The 22,367-nt window shown below is 37.3% G+C and overlaps 1 protein-coding gene across 2 annotated transcripts in view; it reads right to left on the bottom strand.

The window, feature by feature from the left end:
* The window catches only part of LOC122813452 (E3 ubiquitin-protein ligase HECTD3-like), a 726,610-nt gene that overhangs the window by 171,999 nt on the left and 532,244 nt on the right, over positions 1-22,367 (bottom strand). For both annotated transcript variants that reach the window (XM_044085768.1, XM_044085767.1), the window contains exon 14: positions 16,993-17,112. In XM_044085768.1, coding sequence (XP_043941703.1) covers positions 16,993-17,112 — 120 coding nt within the window. The remainder of the gene's footprint in view (positions 1-16,992; positions 17,113-22,367) is intronic.

Raw genomic sequence — 22,367 nt, forward strand, 5'->3', positions numbered from 1 at the left:
GCCCCCTTCTGCCCAGACTATAAAGTAGTTTTCTCTGCCACCAGTCCCTCCTTATCAGCTACTTTAGAGCCCTTAACAAAGGATGTCCGATCTTACTGTGTAATATTAATAGTAATATAAATGGTAGTTTGACGAAGAGCAAGGCTATTAGGAGTGGCCCACACAGTGTCGCCAAATAAATATGCAAGTACTCTCAAAACTTAAATATCTCTACACAGATCAGCCACAATGAAAGGTTTACATATATTTAATAATACATAATAAAAGAACAAGACAATACTAAATATATATTCACAGTGACAGAGTTCAAAACCACAGGAAATATTTAAAACAACATTTTATGACAGTCTCAAATAAATAAATAAAAATATATAAACTAAGCTTCACAATATCCCTGACTGAATCTAAGAGAATTACTATAACCTAAGAACTTACTAATAGAGCAAGGCAGATGTGGTGACTGGATCTTCTAGTTATTGTCACATCCAAGACAGAATGCAAAATGCTCGGTCTCATTGAGAAACTTCTTAAAATAATATCTAAAGTATTACTGCTGGGATAGCTTGCAGAATGACATCACTTCTTGTCATCTGACCCTAGTTCCCAGGCAAAACAACCATTGATGAAGCTGGCAGTATTTAGCATCTACCTGTAAAAATATACAGAATAGGGCTTCTCCTCAGATCTCTGCCAGATGCTGAAAGTCATAAAACAACTGCTTTCATGCTTTCAAGACTAGTAATTAGTTCACTCTAAAGACAATACAGAAAGTTTCGTAGTACAGACATTGTGTCTCTTGCTGCATGGAAAACTGAAAGATACCATCTTTTATGGTCTAGCCATAAAGTAATTTAATTTCAGTTATTTTTCTGAAGTTTGATAGACTGAAGTTAACCTCCTGTATTCCATGTTCCACTGTTAAAATATATACATTTAAACAGCTACAATAGTGCATGTCATGTACATTTCTGTTCACTTCAGTAGGGCACACTGTGGATCCATTTTAAACGCAAGCATTTCACAAATACCTTTTCAATGCACACACATCTGTACAAGCAGTTTGATATACACTTGACATACAATTCTAATACATTTGTAAAACAAGCATCTTATATAAATCATTTTGATATTCACCAACGATATATAGTTATTTACAAAATGCCAGCTAACTAGGCTGGCAGTATCTCCTTTCATCACACTTAGGTCTAATGAGTGATGAACACACACAAGGGATGGTGCAAGATGCTCCCATATTAGTAAGGACAAGATCCAAGATGTTATTCCTCCTACTGGATACTCTGACCAGTTGTTCCAATGCATTTGTACTGGCAAAGTCCAAGAATCTTTGTGCTTGTGCACTAGTGGTGGTGTAGGTTTCCCAGTTTATAGACGGATAGTTTAGATAACCTAGGAAATTGTATTAGGTTTAATACTGAATGATTTCAATGCCTGTAGATAGGTGTTGTGACTTTCTTGTGTCATACAGAGAGTGCAACAGCTGGCTATTATATGGTATGGGACTTTTCTGATGGTTATTTTGACATGAAGAAGCTCTAGTGCACCATGATGCATTACCAGGCTTGATGTGACTCTCTTCTGAATGTAGACTGTTATACCTCCACTTTTTTCCCATCCTGTGCATTAGCTGGTCTAAAAGTGTGGAAGGTGTTATAGCCCTTCACAGTTGGAGTGTTCTCCATTATTTTAAACCATGTCTCAATCACTATACAGACGTCTATGTCTTTCAGGGTGGGAAGGGCTTGTAGAGAGTGAAATTTCTCATTCAGACTTTTAGCATTAATCAGTACTATTTTCATATTTTTCTTTGCTTGTTTTGTTATGTTGGTTTGTATAAAGTTGGCATTGCCTAAAAGGGCACTATGGGGGTGGGCAATGTCTTTGTCAATAATCAAAACCCTAGAGGGGCCAGATGCAGTCCATCCCTGGTGAAGCAGCGTGGTCTGTTGATCATATTCTTCCAGGCTGACAAATATTGGACCTCTAATGAATGACACCAAAAACTAAGCCAATTATTGAAGTCCATTATTTGTTGCTTATTTCAAGGCATCATCTTTGGAGGAGGTAGAATGCTGCTCAATGCTAAGCTCAGACCTGCCCCAGACACAGTCTGAGAACTCCATCATGTTTCTGTTCATATAATGCAGGGAGGTACACCTGAAGTCATTGACACCGACGTGAACTATGACAGAGATATACTGGTATTGTCGTTCAAGGACTGGAGTCCATGCAAGATTTGACAGATCTTGGCACCAGACAGGCAACTAACCTTCACTCTTTTTCCTTGTTCAGCCTGGTAAGAGGCTCATCTGAATGCCTTCCAATGGAGTCACCTATAACAAGAATGATTGTTTGAGTCTTTGCCTACCTTACGGGATCAGCATCTGTTACTTTGGGACTTCTTGTGCTATGGGAGGAAATATGTTTAATATGCTGAGTGTGCTTCATTCCTTTCTTTTGTTTTGGAGGTTTTTGAGATTTAGGCAAGTTAATTTTTAGAGCCTCAGCATATTATGGATTATATGTATTGTGATGGACTTTGGAGAGTTGTAATGTGTGGTGTACTGGTGCTAATTTTGGTGTCTGAGTTTACTTTGCATGAGATTTTTGCATCCAATGATATTATATATGTACATTTCTCATACACTTTGCTATACTTTTTGAGTGACAGATGATCGTCAGACAACATGAGACAATTCTTACACTGTCTGAAGATACCCATCTCATTCAGGCCGGATGGAGAAGTTGTGAGGAAGTGCTCGTCCATGATATGGACAGTATACCTCTGAACTTCTTAGTGCAAGAACTTTGGATAAAGCCTAAAATAATAGGGGACAAAGGTCCAAAAATAAGGACAGATTTTAAATATTGCAATTATAAACTTGAGAGGTATGCGTGACAGGAATGACTCTAGGGGTAGGGGTAACTATAACTGCTTGGATTCAGTTTTAGAACAATGCTCGGGTGGACTTACTACTGAGTATTTAAATTTCAGTACAAAACAACTAGCCTGGACACTGTCTTCTGCCAACAACAACAGTCAGTAAATGAATTATTGTTAAAAAAAATCACTAATTTGATAGTAAAATTCATGCAAACAGTATCAGTACACTCAGTATTAAGCAATTTTATTAAAGTTCTTTTAGCCTGGTGAATAGTTTAAGGAGAGAGACTTTGCAAAATGATACTTATGGGCTTATTGTCAGCAGCCATTAAACAGTGAGGCAATTATGTTGTCAAATTATCATAAGGAGCAGGTAACAACAGAACACAACCACAACAGGGTGGGTGGGAGAGAGAAAACCAATTAGACCCTTAGCTCTGAGCTGACTGGCCTGGAACTGCTCCAATGCGAACATAAGTCCTGACATACACTCAGTGCACAAGGATGAAACCGGGGATTAATAACAACAGTTAGCACATTTACACTGCAAAAATGCAGTGCAGCTATGTGCCGGAATCACTAATATGGGGTTAAAGACCTTAGCTAAAGCAGATACAGACTGTTAAAATGAATTTAAATTCAGATCAAGAAATGAAAACTTTTTTCAGTCTTTCTCTGTCTAGCACAACTATTACAATGAAATTTTATTGCATACATTAAAGGAAAAGAAAACAAAATCAGTAACGTTGGAGTGAATGACAGCTGTTTTAAAGAAAGAATCCGAACGTTAATTTTTGATAATACTTAATACTTTAGAAGATAATACTTGAATATTACTACCTGAAAAATTTCTGTGAATAGTTTGAAGCCACCTACTTTAAAGGCAGTACCAAAGAACACGGAGTAAAATAATATATTTTTCAGCACATCCATACTGATAATGATACACATATTCACTGCATATGATACAAGGGTATCCTGTCAGTGGGAGAGGAATGCAAAGTGGCTTACAATTCCTGCCCCCTCTAGAGCAGGTTGCTAGAGAGCGGTACACAGAGGTACCGACCCATTCAAGCAGAACCCTTAATGCTGTCTGGTGCTTACAATTCCTGCACCCTCTAGAGCAGGTTGCTAGAGAGCAGTACACAGAGGTACCGACCCATTCAAGCAGAACCCTTAATGATGTCTGGTGCTTACAATTCCTGCACCCTCTAGAGCAGGTTGCTAGAGAGCAGTATACAGAGGTACCGACCCATTCAAGCAGAACCCTTAATGCTGTCTGGGGCTTTCAATTCCTGCACCCTCTACAGCAGGTTGCTAGAGAGCAGTACACAGAGGTACCGAACCATTCAAGCAGAACCCTTAATGATGTCTGGTGCTTACAATTCCTGCCCCCTCTAGAGCAGGTTGCTAGAGAGCAGTACACAGAGGTACCGACCCATTCAAGCAGAACCCTTAATGATGTCTGGTGCTTACAATTCCTGCCCCCTCTAGAGCAGATTGCTAGAGAGCAGTACACAGAGGTACTGACCCATTCAAGCAGAACCCTTAATGATGTCTGGTGCTTACAATTCCTGCCCTCTCTAGAGCAGGTTGCTAGAGAGCAGTACACAGAGGTACCGACCCATTCAAGCAGAGCCCTTAATGATGTCTGGTTACTGGATTGGTAACCCAAAGGAAGTCATTCTCCTTCTTTCTTTCTTTCTTTATTAATTTATTTTACATTTCTTTACTGGGAAAGTCTGACTGGGTGAAACCCCATTTTCAGCGGAGGCCCAGGGAGAAAAGTTCCACATACAATCAAACAAGAATGCAAGAAGGACATATAAAAGTTGCATGTACATATGCTAAAATCAATACACTGAATATAGCTTGACAAGAAACATAAAATACAACAGAATTAGCTATACTTAATACATACGATTATGATACAATGTTATCTAGTAGTATGTTATGATCGTGCAGCTTTCAGTCTGCAACAACAGAAAGTTTGGATGCATTACACAGATCTTGCAACACAGACAGGGGTAAAGTACTAGGTGCAGTGTCAAACATGGTATAAAGGGCATGAAAGCAGTAAGATTCATTAGCAAGGCGAGTGCAGGCTCAATGCCCTCAAATATGTAAATTTCAGGCTACAACACATATAATATCACCACAGCTGTACTGTGCACTTCGGTGATTACAGATGATAGGGGTGGGGAGTCGAACACATACCCCCTCTGCAAAACTGTTTAAGCTGGGAAGTAACAATACATCTGATAAGCATGAACATATGTCTGGCAATCAGTAACCCCACCCAGTTCCCTAAGCATATACTTTTGTGCTCATCAGAGCCTTGTGTAACCATTTTCAAAATGCCCCTTGCATTCAATGATCTACATACATTTTAATGTTACTCACAGCTCATGAGCTGGGCTCCTGTAAACCATTCAGTGTTATGTCTACTTTATAGTCACTGAGCATTAACATGCCTGATAAGGACCTATGCTGCCAGCAAAGGTAGTAATATCATTATGTGTATGTAAGTCAACTCTGTGGCAAGAAAGGATGCAACCTTAACTGTGAACCTGAAAACTCTGGTTTAAACAGTAGCCCAAATCTCAAAGGAAATGCTGATGTGAAAAGAGTAGTAATAATAAGGCAATGTCTGCTTATGTGTGTTTTTTGTGGGGGCTGGTGTGAGGATATTCTGGGGCACACAGAGGGCGTGAGCTCCAGTAATGAGACTAAAGCCACATCAGAAGTATCTGTTAGATTGTTAGGTGGATGAGCAAATGAAGGGTGCAGCACAACTAAGGTTGAGGGTGGCTCCCTCAGGGCATCACTGCATGCCTTTGTTTTGCTGTAACCCAGCAGCACATCCCTTAATGTAAAGAGTTAGAATGTTTTTTTTCCCAAACACCTTTATTGAATTATTGCTTGTGACATAGGCACATTTACATTCATATAAAAGTAATCACACTATAATTAACATAAATATTTTACTTCACATATATTGCTATATGTCATAACCTAGGCAACATTACATAAATTATTCAATTCCTACCCTTTTTTATTTAAATAAGAAACATGTTTATTAAACCATCACTTACTACATAGGCAATCAAACATTTATACAAACCATACTGACACACTCCCAGTTGCAAACATTATGCATCACATATAATCTACCCAATCTTTTTTAGGCAAACGTTACATATCTTATTTAAGTCCGGACACCTTTTAACCCTCATTCCTCTCTTATATGTACTGTTCCCACAATTCCCATTTTTTCCTATGTAGTTTGCTCCTAGTGTTTTCTAAAGATCTCAATGTTAATCCAGTTGGCTGCAGTACAATCATTTGGGGGATAGTCATGGCTTGAAGGCTTTAAGGTTTTCCTTTCTGAACAGACAAGACCCACCTAGTGAAAGAACATGTTAAAGGTATGCCTCAATATGCAGTGACCTGGGAAGAATGGAGCTGTCAAAAATGTAGAATATCTGAAGTCAGTAGCAGCTAGACAGAAAAAATACCATTCTGTGTTGTACTCAGGGAGTTTGACTGTTGGCTGGTCTGTAAAGAACAGTCAGCTAGCTTGTCTGGGTATGGCTGTTGTTGGTGATTCCGTTCTACAATCATAGTACCTCTGCCAGTGCCTAACTTGGAACACAGTACCACTAGTCACCTATTACCAGGATATTATTTCCAGCCATTGTTGCATCAGTGGTTATGGATACTACTACAGTTAGCAGTGTAGATATTAAAAAAAAGCAATACTGCTACTACTGACAGTGATGAGGGTGAGGCAATCCAGTGTCACATGAGAGCATAGTCCAATGAGAAACCGCAATATCAGCCTATCCCAGATTGCATATAGGTTCATAGGTAGATAGGTATGTACTATGCTAATGACCTCTGGGGCTTTTATAAGCCTAGTCATGCATCCAAATCTCTGACAAGTTCTGGTACCCTTGGTAAGTGTAAGTAGGGGCTTGGGAGATGAAACATTTAGAAGCAGAGGCCTGGAAGATGAATCATTTACAGGCTGCCTGTGTCCATAAGAGACATAGCTGCCAAACCAGTGATGAATTTCCTGTTCCCCATACAGTTGCCCACATTACACATGAATTGGGTTAATGAGGAACTCTGCTTCACATGAATGGGGAGCCTGCTCCAGAGAAAGGGTAGTAGTCTCTGGAATACTTACGGGTCACTCAAGCAGGTCCTATTTATATCACAGGCAAAGTTTAAGTTTTTAGAATGGGTAATTCTGTTGCTGTTTGTTTTGTGGATATGCAGGAGGTCTATCAGAATGGGGTTTAATGATTCCTTATATGCCAGGCATAGCTCTCCCTCAATTGCCTGTAGTAGATAGAATACAGGGATAGGGGTTTGAGGTGGTCTGCACGGGACATGCTATTTACACCCTATATTCTTTTAGTGAGGAACCTATGTGTACATTCCAAATTCTGGATGTGCCTGGTTAAGTACATGCCAAAGGGGGCATTGTACTCAATCATAGGCCTTATGAATGCTGAATACAGTGGAACAATGACACCCTTGGACCTAGATGCAATACCTTCATTTATAAGTTGCACAGAATAGAAGTATTTCCTCACTAATGCAGACACATGATGGTTAAAGGATAGATTATTGTCCCTGACTACTGGTTTGACTCTTAGAGGTGTGTTATCAATATAATAGTCAGCAGGGGTGTCTGTCCTCCCAAAGGATACTATTATGCATTTCTTGGCATTTAGTTTTAGTCTGTGCTTCTGACACCAGTTATTTGTCTATTTCAGCCCTTCTTGAATAACATTAGTGTTGGTGGGGGATTTTTGACTGCTCCTAATTTGCAATCATCTGCAAATCTGGTCAGTCAGAGACCCTTGACATTGGGCCTGATGTCAGAGAAGTAGATGCCAAAAAGAAGCAGTCTTAGGGCTGACCCCTGAGGGACTTCACTAATGACTGACTTCTTTGTATGTACTATGTTGTGTTAAATGATACAGCTAAGCTCTGTGCTATTCCTCTGTGGATTACATACAGATCCACTACATTGAATGCAGAAATACGACCCCTCTGTATGTTCATAAAGACACATTATCTGTCATTCTGTATAGCTTGCATAGGCCTAGCATCTGTACCTGGTAGCTGTCAATGTTTATAGTCTCGCTTTTTATTTCATGGTGCAGTTCAGCAGGTCACTTCAATGCATTCCCTCACAAATTCACTGTGTTCTGCTGCTCCGTAGAAGATGTTCCATATGCTCTCTGTCAATACATATTTTGAGATGTGTTTCACTATGTTACTTAGGGTGTTGGGTGATAGCTGCCAAGTGCTATTCTGGATTCACTATGCCATACTCATCCTCCCTTCTTCAACCCCCCTCCTCCCATGTTATATGTGCCTTTGTTGTCAGTACATGCTGTGAATGACATTTTCTCAGGCATATTTTCATGGGTGTTGTTATTCATTTTGGGAAGGGCTGTATAACACAATGCTATGAATATAAACCAGTAATTCCAGCACAGAAAATATTTTAGCCCTACATACCTCACCTCTTTCATTATAGAAGCAAAACAGTTTATAAGGAATGTTTAAAGCAATAATAAAGTAGCTAAGTGTACATCCTTAGAGGAAGAACTACAACTAGTGCAAAAATATCTTCTAGTTACTCTCTGTGGACACAGGCTCTTAGATCTTCATCTACCCACTCTGTCAGTGTGAATATAGCTTGCTTGTCAGTTTATTTTGTATTTCCTCTTCTTCCCATTTTAATCAACTTCAGTCATTTTAGAACTAATGGCAGGTCAAAAATACGGACCGAAGGCTTTCTAGGTGTTACTTTGCACCACAGATATGTTCAGAAAATAAGGCCTTCATAATGATTTTAGCCACACCCCTGCATCAAGCACAGAGCCACAGTCCTCAGAATTTCAGCTGGTACCCATTTTGTTCTTCTACTTTGTTTTAATGTACAACTAGCAATATCAGTACAGATTTGTTTTCTACCAAAGTTATTTCCTAATCTAAAATTTTGATTCCAGATGGAGCATCTACATTTATAAATCCACTTATACAAATATTCTTTCAGATTTATCAATATAGGGATGTACTCACAAAGATGTTCTGATAAATATCACAGAAGATTTAGTGTGACATGGTGCTTTGCCGCTTTGGTGTGCATTAGTACCTGCATTGTGCTGGTATGCAGGGAAAGAACTGCACAGAAAATGACAGCTGGCATATTAATAGGAGACAACACACTAGTGCAGTGGCTACTCTATACAAGGTCACATGAACAGGACAGACAACACAACATGGTGTTGTGCTCTATGCTATGTGAGTTCATGTGTGCAACAAATTACTTCAATGCAGGCACTGTGAGAAGGCCATACAGGGCCATCACAGCAAAGCTCCAACTTGTGTCATCATTGAAATGAGGAGGTAAGGGGGAGACAGGACAGCCAGAAGAGGGAGATGAGCAAACACTGAAACATGCACACGAGTAAACTGATAGGAAGATTAGAATGGAAGACTAGCATTTTTGGAGGTATAGGTGCCATACCTCTCAACCTCTTAGAGCAAAAAAGCTGGACAAAGAGATAAATAATGGTGGGATAAAGGCCAAAAATAGGGACAATTTTTAAATATTGCTCCTACAAACTTAGAAAGTTGATAGAATAACAAGTTTTGTTTTAGCATGAAATTTCTGAAGGGTATGAAGTCTGAAACTCAAATGTCTGTCATCATTTTCTGCCTTCAGTCGTTAATGACTGATCAATAAGTTGCTAGAAAACCACAGTTTTATGAAAAATGGGCCAAAATATGATGCAAAAATCTGGACTTTCTGTGAAAATCTGTACCGTTGAGAGGTATGTAAAGGTGCTCATTATTAAGTATGGTTAGGGGGAGAGTAGAAAAAAGCATGGAAGGAAAGAAAGAAGTGAATATGGAAGGTAGCAGGGGCAGATAGGCAAATATAAAATGAAGACAAAAGTTCAAACTGCATTCCAAAGCCATTGATTATGAATACACCTGATTTTGTGTGCGGAACAACACTAATATCTGCAGTAAGAATAGGTTAACTGCTGATATTATCAGTCAAAATAGGTTACTGCTGATATCATCAGTATGAATATGTTAACTGCTGATACTAGCAGTAAGACTGGGTTAACTGCTGATATTAGAAGTAAGAATTGGTTAACTCCAACAACTTTGTCACTCTGGAATATCTTCAAAGATCTGGTTAGTAACATCTTCGTTATATTCTCTGTCTAAAACATTCTTTTAAGTATAACCAGCTCTTTCTTAAACTGCTTATTGTCAGCAACCAGCCTTGACACCCTAATGGACTGTCCTCTTATCAAATTCTTCTTTAATTTGTGTCAGTGATGTATCTGTGTTACAAGGTTTTATGAATGTTTTGAACAGTATTGATGAATGCTTGCATTTTACATATAACTTTCATTTATCTCGGATCAACATCCAGGTTACTCTTTGTGAAGTCTGAAGGTAGATACTATTGGTATTAATAGGAAACCTTTATGTCTAGCAGTAGCTTTTCGAATTACTATAGCATGCATCTAAGTTTGTTGAAAAACAATGTTATGAATGACAAATGGTCAGATTAAGCAGGCAGATCAAGGGAAAGATTCTGTAAAAGAGGTTACCCTTCACACCTAGTGGATAGTCGGATCATTTTAGTTAAAAATGGTAGAGCTGTATTCACAGTTGAAGGTGAGTGCAGCTAGGGAAACAAAATCATGTCTATTAAACTTTCTTATCCCATTGATATGAAAGCTATACAAAGTATAATAGGAAAGAATTGAAAAATCCTATGATTTAATAAATTTTCAGTGATCCTCCTTGTTTTGTGTTAAGCATGAAAAAACTTTGCAGAACCTTTTGCAGAAACCTTCTAGAAAATGTATATATTTAGAGGGAGGAAGAAGTGTGGTTTCTGTCACTAATGTCAGTATCTGAAAACAGATGTGAAGGAAATTGTGTTGAAAGAAAAGCATTATTTTATACCTGGCTTGTTTACTTGTACTTCCAAAAACATGACTTCCGTCACTCTTTGTGAAAAATGTCTACCTTTTTACACAGGTAAAAGTACCTGTAAGTTTCAGCAAAACATCTTTCTGCATATGCAAACTATGCCATGGCTACAAAAAAAAAATCAAGAAATTTTTAAAACTATTAATAATGCTTTATGTAAACATACTGTTGTTTGTGTAGATGACATATTTAAATTTGCAGTTATAGAAGGCATACAATTGATCTATGGGAAAGTAGGCCAAAAAGAGTTATTGGATTCTATGGAATATAAATGGTAGTTCATACTAAATGCACATCTTTTTCCAGGGCTGAATGAGATGGAAAACTTGTAAGATTTACCCAAAAAGAATTGGGATGTCTCACTGAGACTCTTTTGTTTATGTGACAATGTCTATCATGATTAGAGACATAGTATATCAGCTGCTGTGGTATAGAGGAACAAAGCCCTGACAATAGTCCAGGCAACCCAGGTTTGATTACCAGTTTGTCTATATGATTAGGCATGTTATATAAATTAGAGAAATCTAATTATGCTCATAATCTGACATCCCTTTCAGGCAAAAGTGCTTACTGTGATGTTTTATTTGTGTTTCTTTACTGATTAAAGAGTTTTTCATAGCATGGATTGTTTGTTATTTGTAAGTCTGGAAAACTAAACATGACAGTAACAGCTGCAAAAACTACAAACCTGATAGTATGTGTTAAGTGGGAAAGAGAGAGAGAGAAAATTAAATGCTATTCCAGCCTTTTTTTTAATTAATTTTGTCCCCTCTCCCCATTGCTTCACATCTTCTGGACATTCCACAGTTCCCCATGGATTACTGGGTCTGCCAGCTCCACCTTCCACCCCTGGGCCAATTTACTCTTCTGGTCTGGTTCCATGAAACTTAAGAGATTCCTGGGGGTTCTGCTGGCAACTGCATCCATGAAGGGGAGAGATGTTTTCCTCTGTTATGATCTACCCTACTTTTTGTTCCTCTTCCCTATGTTCATCTTCTTAAGCCATCCAAGGGCCATTCCCCTTTTAAGGACCATGTCTCCCATCAGAGTGTGCTGAGATGAAAGTCCCTACCCCCTGGGATAGGCACATCCATCCCTCCCTGTCTGCACTTCAGTTGCCTAAACTGGTAATCAAACCTGGGTTGCCTGGACTATTGTCAGGGATTTGTACCTCTATACCACAGCACTAGCTAATTCTAATCCAGATACAAAATGAAAATTAATTTATGCTGTGAGTTTAAATGCATGAAAGGAAACAGTGACATTAATAGGTTAAATGCTGATGGAGGTGTAATGACACAGATATATACGATATAAGAAAAGATGATAACATTTTAAAGAAATAAAAGAAAATGCCTAAAATATGGGAACATGTAAAGTAAAGATATATCAGTCTCTTATATTGCAAGGATATCAGAAAAGATATTTGAAAGATACCAATAAGTGAAGGCAAATTAATCTTATGAATGGAATATAGCCTTAAATGAGGCCCTGAGAGGAAAAAATGGATCATTACAATGTTCTTTTAGGGTATCTAATGAATAAAAAGTAAAATAAGCTATCTACATCTCAGGCTTGTATGCAGTTTGCCCTTATAGGTTCTTAGGTTTGAGGTTATTACTAAGCCTATAGCCTAAGGAGGCCATCAAGAAGCTAAGCCACATCATCCAAGTCAGATGGGATACTAACAGTGCTCCCCCATTAAGTAGACTGTTTCCAGATTCTGCTGGTGAAAATTTGTGATCCCTCATCCAGTCATCCACACTGGTCCTAAAGGATTGCTTGCTACAGTATTTTGCTTGATAGATAAGGGCAGCCTATACCAGAAATGTGTGTCACATTGGGGTAGGTATCTGTCATGCCATCTGGTATCATTAATGTGATAGTCCAGGTTTAGGTCTCTAGAACTGGTGTTGGTATTACCATTTGCATTATTTATTTTTAGGATTTTAAAGAGTGCTACATGGTCATTCATAGCACTGAAGGCTAAGCAGAGATCACCCCTCTAGAGTCTATGTGTCAATGACTACAGGGAGGGACAAAGCTTTTAGTCTCCAAGAGTAGCTAAGAGTATTGAGACCTGAGATCTGTTGGTAAAGGAACATTAAGGTCTTCAAGCTGGTATGTGCTTGGCGAGGTACATGCACAAGAGTGCATTATAATCAATGATGGGCCTAATAAAGGATGAATAAAGTGGGACTATTACTTCTTTGGGCCTTGAGGAGATGCCATGAAGGATAAGCTGTGCAAGGTAGAAGGATTTTGTAACTGTCACAGAAACATGGTGGTTAAAGGATCATTTGTTATTAACACGTACCCAAGTCCCTGTTGACTGTGTCAGTTTTAAGTGGAATGTTATCTATATGGCATGGTGATGCTAAATAAGATAAAGGAAGCTATGTTATATTTTTTGGTGTTGAGCATAAGCCCATGATTAATGCATCAGGCTTCTGTTTGGTCCAGTCCTTATGATTAATGCATCAGGCTTCTGTTTGGTCCAGTCCTTATGATTAATGCATCAGGCTTCTGTTTGTTCCAGTCCTTATGATTAATGCATCAGGCTTCTGTTTGGTCCAGTCCTTGCTGGTGAATTTGAGTATCAGAATGTCATTTGACAACCGCCCCCAGTATGCAATCACTGGCAAACATGGCAAGCCACAGTCCCTCATTCTCATATTTTATGTCACAGGACTATATGTCAAACAGGAGGGACTCAGAACAGAACCTTGTGGGACAACAAGAGTGATACTTACCTGTCCAGATCAGATACCTTAGCCTTAACTGTACGAGTTATGTCAGATAACCCTTTACCAATCCAATGAACTATGTGTGGGTCAATGTTGAGTTAGGAGAGTTTGTTAATAATCCCATCATGGGAGGTAGTGTGAAAGGTATTGACAAGGACTAGATAACCAGTGCAAATTTCATGTCCTCAGTAAACCTTTGAAGAACTCAATCAGACAGAGCAGGCATGACCTTCCTTTTACAAAACCAAACTTGTGTGTATCCAGGGATATAAGGTCATCTGTATCATTTTTCATTAGTTCAGTTATTATACATTCTATACCTTGCAAATAAAACTAGTGAGACTAATAGGGCTGTAATTCCCAGGGTCAGTATGGGGACCACCTTTATGCAAGGGCATCACAATTACCATTATCTACTCTTCAGGGACATAACCAGTGGAGACATTCAGGTTGAAGAGATGATAGAAGTTTTTTTTTTCCTAACTGAGACTTTATGCTTCTCGGTTGGCATCTATGGATAATGTTAGGACCCATGGAAATAATGTTTTTAATTTTGGAAATTGCCAGAAGGACTTTGTCCAAATTGCTCAAATGTCCTCCCTTGGACGACTAAGCAAGCATCATATGCACAGCACCACCTTTCTCCAGTCAGTTCCTACAGCTTCATGGGCTGATACTTTGACTTGAGTGGTCTGGTGCAGAGTCAGAGTGCTGGCTGCATGCTTTTACACATTTGATTTGCATCATGTATTTCTACAGTCATATATGGTTTGCTATCATTATGTCTAATCGCAGGTGGTTGAGTCCAGCTGTGCAATGTCCTACATCCCAAACAGCGGAATGTCAAACACCTACATTCCTGACTGCCCTACCGTGCCCCCTTCTGCCTTCTGGACTCATGGTAAAACTTGTTCCTTGGTTCAGAGCAGTAGGAAGTTTTGATGTTCCATATCTGTGTCAAGTATACTGAAATTCGGTAATCCGACTTTTGCAGAGGTGCATTCACCATATTCCTACCCGACTGCCTGTGAGTCAACATTATGATGCCAAACCTATAACATATTATATATATATATATATATATATATATATATATATATATATATATATATATATATATATATATATATATATATATATATATATATATATATATATATATAATATACATACATACATACATACACACACATACAAGCAGACACAACTTAATCTCATTTAAACTTACATTTAGAACATAAGCAGCTGTAATATGTGCAGGATTAAAATTGGGCATAAAGGTGAAGGATAGGCTCAGAAAGCAAGTAAATGGTAAAACAGATTCATGATTAGACAACCAACAGCTGCAGCATACTTACTTGAGCAGATATTGTTTATATATCCTTCTGGCAGAAAACTTAAACAAAACAAAGCATGCTATATGAATGTATTTATTAATTTAAACTGAAAACTAAAGGTGCTACTAAGTTTAGATGTCTCCCTGTTCTCCCTGTGAATCTTAGCTAATTAAAGGTATTTTTAGCTTTTAATCAAACTAATTTGACATGGGTGATGGAAATATAGAAATTATAGTGTGAATTATATTGTGTGCGAAGGTCTCAATATTCAAAAATTGGAAAAAAAAACAAAAAAAAAAAAAACAGATTATGGAGGAAGAAATGTGCAGTAATGGTAACTGCATGACCAGCAAGACTGCAATGTTCCATAGATGACAGGCAAGTGATCTGGTTGCATGTTAAAGAAGTAATTTAAAGTTATGAAAAAAATAAAATTGTTCTGTGACATAATTCTAGACTCTTGGAAGCATATATAAAAAGAATTTGCAAGTACCAAAAGTCAGTAGCTTAGTTATGGTGGAACGAGAGGGGCAACTGCCCCAGGTGCAAACTGTTAGGGGTGCAATCAGCCAGTCTTAATCTCAAATGCAATACTGGCTTTTAAAAGCCAGTCTTGCATTTGTGGTCAGACCTGAGAGCTGTAGTGCTCAATGTGTGTGGTGCAAACTGTGGCAACTGCTTGCTGCACTGTAGCAAGCAGTTTTCTACAGTTTAAAAGTAAAAAAAAAAATAAACCAAAGTCTGAGTAGTATAGTCCTTTGAAAACTGTAGAAGCTGTTACTGTTTACCGCAGTTTTGGTAAGCAGTTTGCTACAGTTTAAAAAAAAGAAATTTTTAAACTAAAACATGAGTGCTGCAGTGCACCATGCAGGCAGGGTATAAAGTATAGGAACTGGTTGCTACATTTGTAGCAAGTAGTTTGCTGCGATTTAAGAATAAGATTTATTTTTTTAAAACTAAAACATGATCAGTGTAGTGATCCCTGGGGGCAGAGTATAAATTGTAGCAACTGTTTACTACAGTTTAAAAAAATAATTTATTTTTTTAAAGAAAATATGTTGAAGGAGGGTGGGGGCATGTCATGGAATTGGGATCTAAATAATAAGCTTATTACAGTGAAGTGTTTTTTGTTTGCTTTTCACTTGATAGTTGATAGCACCGGCTGATACTGAGCTTCTGCATGCTCAACATGACACACTTTTCTCTCAAGCAGTTCCTCAGTCTGCTATTTCTGTCTTCCATGGATGCATATATCCGTATGTAGAGTTCCCCAGGGCTGATAATTTGATGCACTTGGACAACACAAGCTCAGTCTCAGCTGGGTACAACTTAATGCTTCCACTAGGTGTCACTCATGTGGTGAGCCAGAACCACCTTCCTCCCCCAGGATGGTTGTGTCAGCTCCCATCCTCCTGCCCAGCTTCTACAGACACCTGAGCCACTGATCAAACTCTGGTCACCTGAGGCATAGGCAGGACTTTAACTCTCTACACTACAAAGCAGGCTAGCCTGTACTGCATTTTTAAAGGAAAATGCCCCACTAAGGAAACATACAGAAGGCATAATGCTTATTTAATAGCATTCAAAAAAGAGGCATCAAAATGAAGGTCTGTGATGCTTGCTGAAAAGAGCTGTTAAACTGAAGAACTAAAAGAAGGTAATTGTCCAAGTTGTGATGATTGTATAAATGTCTCTTACTGTGTTTTTTTTGAGATTAATAAAGATTAAAAAATAATGAACATTTTCACTTTTAATATGCTTCCTGAAGAAGGAGAGAAAAGGCATCAATCTATACATAATATGCAAACTATTTACCAAACAACAAATTATTTGTAAGATTATACATACGTATCAGTGATGAGAAGCATACAATATAATGGACAGCTGACTAGATTAACAAAACAAACACAAGCAATGAAATAAAAAGAGAAGAGTCACATCTTTGTGAAACACTCACCAGGAATTCATTTCCTCTGAAGGCAGCTCCCATAAGCTGACCAATCCATTCGTATTTGGCAAAATCTTTACAGGAAGGGTTTGGGACATACGCATCCCTGCTCTCCCCTATGTCGTTACCCTGAAACAAAAACAATATATTCTCAATGTACAACTGCTGAATCTAATGATATAGTGGTGAGTTACAGTGCTGGCATAATTAATAGAACGTTATATCATTGGAAGCATGCCAAAGAAATCTTATACACCACTGCTGGTGGGTAAGTGCCACAATAATGATATAACTCCCCAAACAGTAACTGATTATATTAAATATAAATTATTTTTGTTCAGTCACCAGAACCTGGACATATATTGCCTTTTAATATATGACTATTTGTGCAGTGTTTGAACCAGAAAAGCTAATGTGATTTGCAGAGGGTCTTTCAAAGTATCATTCTAGTATTTTATTTTAATATGATAAGGGATATTGTTTATACAATCTGTTAATTTATAGAACAAACTATACCTGTCATTTCTGTACGGGGGGATTTTTCCATGAGCCTACTACAATACTATAAAACTATAATTAGGGTGACTATCACATTATTATGCAGTTTATTTCACAGGTTTCTAGACTCCTATGGGCGCATTCTTACAACAGATAGCAAGAACTTCCCTAAAATGCTTTGGATATTTGTCCTAGAATGAGACAGCATCTGCTGACAACTTGAGCCTCCTCATTAGACAGGAGGAAGTCAGAATAAGCAGACTGTGTCTAATTAGTACTGAAACTTTACTACAGATTTGGAACCTCCTAATTAACAGCCATTCTAGAGACGGCAGAATACTTAGTTGTAACAAAACAATTTTTACCATATAGGAATGTGATGCATCTAATCTGGAGGAAACAGAGCTGTTTTTCTAACCATCATAATAAAGCTGAAGGGAAGGACTGGCCAGTGTTATGTTCTGTAACACTATGATGTTGAAGATTGATAGGGATAATTATAAAGGAAAAACAAATGTGAACTAAGTGAGAATATAGAATATAAATCCCGATGTTACGGGAGTTTGAATTAGCGCTTTTCGTGTTCTGCTGTAGATAAGTGTGTGCGTGTGCGTGTGTGTGTGTGTGTGTGTGTGTGTGTGTGTGTGTGTGTGTGTGTGTGTGAGTGTATTTGTGAGGGGAAATGCTGTGTGTAAGTGTGTGTTGTGACTGTGGTGTGTATGTGTGAGGGACTGTACTGTGTGGGTGTATGTTTGCCTTGTGTGTCTGTGCGATCTCGGAGTTAGAATATTAAAGTAGGGGGATTGCAGGGAGGCTTTCCCCCCTGCCTATCATTAGTGTAAGGTGTTTTGTTTAGTAGTGTGGGGCAGTTGTGTGTGTGTGTTTTTGTGTGTTATGTGTGTTTTGTAAATTTAAGTGTTTTTCGGTGTTCCGGGGTTTCGTTGTTTTCGTCTCGGTGTTCTGCGTTTCATTCTTCTGGTCTTTCGTTGTTACAAAGTAGACCCATATATCTGGAGATATCTTAGAGGACCAAGACTTCCACAAAAAACTTGCCTCCCAGCTAAAAAATGTTTTTACATTTTTTCCCTTTTTTTCTTTTTAATGTTTTTTTTTTAAGTTGTACTTCTTGACATAGAAAATCCAGTGAACCATAACTAATTTAAATATAACTCAAACAGTGTAAAATTCTAAAGAATCTAAAAATATTATCAGTGTTGCTAGACTTACTGTTATTCCCAAAATGCAGATTTTCCTTAAGATTCAAGGCACTTTAATTTAAACATTTTTTTTTTTTTTTTGTATTTAGTTTACTTTACTAGAACACTGATTAGTGTGACTGTTATTGTGTTAATGGCTTATTTTATATTATTATTTATTCTGATAACCCTTTAGTTTTTGGTAGTATTCCCTAGTCCAGTTTTGAGATGGGATTTATGCATGATGGTCATCTCTTGTTAACCTTTTATCCCTTTGAGTTGGCTATCCCACCTTTTAGAATAACATTATGCTGTTAGCATCTCAGTGTTCTAAAATGCCATGCGAAGGTGGTTAGAAGAGTCTGCTCTGAAGTGTGAAATAAATGAGACAGTTGAATGTAAGTGTGAGTTATCAGTAATCACTTCTGATGTTATTTGGACAACAACTTGTTTTATTTTTGAACACTCATCAATGAGTTATTTATCATCTCTATGTGGCAGCAGGGATCTGTAATACAAAGACTCATCTTTTGTTCTTTTGTGCAATGCCAGGTTGCTACAGAAGAGGTGTTAAATTATCCATGACTCATTACAAGTTTTGATGTGGTATTGCTTAAAGAAATATGGCTGGATGAGAACTTTGGTCATCATCTAGCAATAGCATATCACTGTTTTTTAATCAGACTTATAGGTGTGTTAATCTGCCTGCAGATGTCACAGAGCATTCTGTACATTTCTTCTCATCTGCCATCTACTCAGTTATTTGGGGACTTTTCTTCAGGAGTTCACCGATGTCTTCACTGACATTATATCTACTAATCCAAGATAGATTATTTTTGGAGATTTTAAAATCTGTGTCTATAATGAGTCTGCTGAATTTGCCATGGAGTGTCACCAGATTGTGGAAAGATTTGGCCTTGCTCAGGAGATTGTCACTGATATAAAAATAAGACATTCTGGACATAATTTCTCACATTTTTATGTAGTTCTTGGAACTGTTTTCTCTTGTCATTAAAAACTTGCACATTGGTCCCATGGTCATCACATAATTAAAGACTAACATGATTTCATTCATCCTATCTCCATTCATATTCAGTCATCAGTTTTAATATTTCACCTGTCATTATTATGACCCTACTTGTTCAGTATGATAAGCTCTGCCATCCCTCAACATTATTACCAGGGATCATAGAGGCCCAATATTCCATTAAACGGACATTCTTTGTTCATTGCTATCATAAAAATTACATCTGGTCAATAAACCAGTTTAAGTACCACTGGTAAATACTTCCTAAATATAGATCTCTTCATCCAAATAACAGATATCACCATAATACCTCAGTGACCCATCAGCACTAAGTGAAACCATTCAAGAAGACATGGGCCTCAAAGTTAAACACTAAATACATCATCTGTTTAAACCCCCTAAACTAACCATTTTGTTATGTTCTAATTAGCATACCGAAGATACCTGTTACCTCCAAAAGAGGACCCTAAAGTACTCTCTGGTTAAAAGCTTGCTAATTTACCCTTAACTATTTTACTCAGACACTATGTTTATTATTCATTATCAATACATTTTGGCATTATCCAGGTATCTATACCCACATTTTAATTCTGCCTTTCTCAAAACAGCCATATATTTATATATGTATTTGTGTGTGTGTGTGTGTGTGTGTGTGTGTGTGTGTGTGTGTATCTATATTTATATATATATATATATATATATATATATATATATATATGTCAATATCTATATCTGTATATATTTATACACACACACACACACACAAATATATTATTTAAACATTAGTATTTGTTCATGTGAAAAAAATAAACATGTATCATATAAACAGCACAATTCATAAAATGAAAGAACATAAGCAGACTCTGTATTTGAAGACACACTGCTGAAAATTTTACTTGTACACTTTATCAATACTTACTAGGCCACAGGTAAACATCATTATTTATTTATTTGACATTTGTTAACTAGGAAAGTCTGATGGATCATTCAGTACATATTTTCAGAAGAGGCTTGAATAGAAAAGTTCCACATAGTAAAAAGTACAATTTTTGAGTACCATAAGATAAGATAAGATAAGATAACATAACATAACATAACATAACATAAAGATGACAATGACATTTAAATGTTATTACATTGTAATTACTAATTAATAAAACATTTAAGAAAAGTACAATGTTGTATACAATAGTATACATGCCAGTATATATTATGAAAAGTATTCTGTTGCTATTTACAAGTTTTAAAAACACTTGAGAGCCAAAGAAAAGCATAATTGAAATTTCTTTAGTGTGAACATATGTTAATGAAATATTACCAAGAGCTAGACAGCAGGCAGTAGACTTTAATTAGAGGAGGAAGTGGTAGGTAAGAACAGGGAAGGAAGCAGGGAAATAAGAGAAATCCTTAAGAAGAAAGTGTTAAAGAGTTAGGTGGGATCAGCAAGGAATGAAGCAGGAAAAGAGCCAATATTTAGATTGGTGTTCTTTGTGTAGGTGCTTAAAGGCAGGGAGGTTTGGTGTAGATCTTATGTTTAGAGAAATGTGATCCATTTTTGAACATCTGCGCAAGAGTAGATGCTAAGGCTTACAGCTTTATGGGGTTTGAACATGTTCAGTAGTTGTTTATTGCTGTATCTAAGTGGTATATTTGGGTGACAAGTATTTAGTAATGAGTTTAAGGGTGGGCAAGCATTGGGTTTTTGCAATATTTTATGGGTGATGACAAGTTGAAAGAGGGTAAGGGAGTGTGTTAATTCAAGCCATTTTAGACTTAAGGGCAGAACAGTGGTGTGTGCGATATTTGTTGTTAGAAACAAATTTGGCAACTTTGTTATAGCATGTTTCTACCTTTGATAAAATTGATGCTTGTAGATTGGTGGGCTTAATCGAAATTAAATCATTAATCCCCGGAGAGGTACAAGCATTAAGCAGCAACGGTCAATACAATTCTCTCTGTTCTAGAACAAGTTCCCAATCTCCCCCCCTATTAGAATGAGTAACTCCTTCCAAAATACTGAAAGCTCATTCTAAAGATCAAAGCTGCCTGATTATGATTTTTCTATTTATTCTTTTTTCATACTTTTTACCCACATTTATTTATTAACGTGTTTTTCATATTTTTATGTATATTTTTATGTATATGAGATTAATTTTTTATGTGGTATAGTTCTTTAAATGAGAAACATGCATTGGTAACCTTAAGGCTTTTCAAATGAAGGAAACGGTTGACTACATTGTTTCTGATGAAGTTCCATGTCTGGTGGAACGAAAGCGCTTAAACAGTAAATAAGGTCCTTTTCTGACATCTGGTATGGCTTCTTTTTTTAATACAGTTAACAGAAAATTTCTCTGTTTTATTTCATTCCCTTTTACCTGTTTACTGATGTTTCACCATATTAATGCTTACAAATTATATTTGTCTATAATGCTCCACACACAGTTTACTTCCAAATGACTTAGACAATGTGGACATATTACTATCTCCATGAGACCTTTACTGTGACTGCTAAGGAGATAATACAATGCATGCAGTTCCCTTTAGTATGGCACAAGTATCTTAAAAATACTATCCTATACTGCACACATGACCACACACAATTAATTGTCGAAGGAGAGCAACCCAATTTGCCATGTTTAATGAATTTAGGTATTGGAACACAT

This window comes from Protopterus annectens, chromosome 10.part0 (genome assembly GCF_019279795.1).
Source record: "Protopterus annectens isolate FY-2018-M chromosome 10.part0, PAN1.0, whole genome shotgun sequence".
NCBI classification, from domain to species: Eukaryota; Metazoa; Chordata; order Ceratodontiformes; family Protopteridae; genus Protopterus; species Protopterus annectens.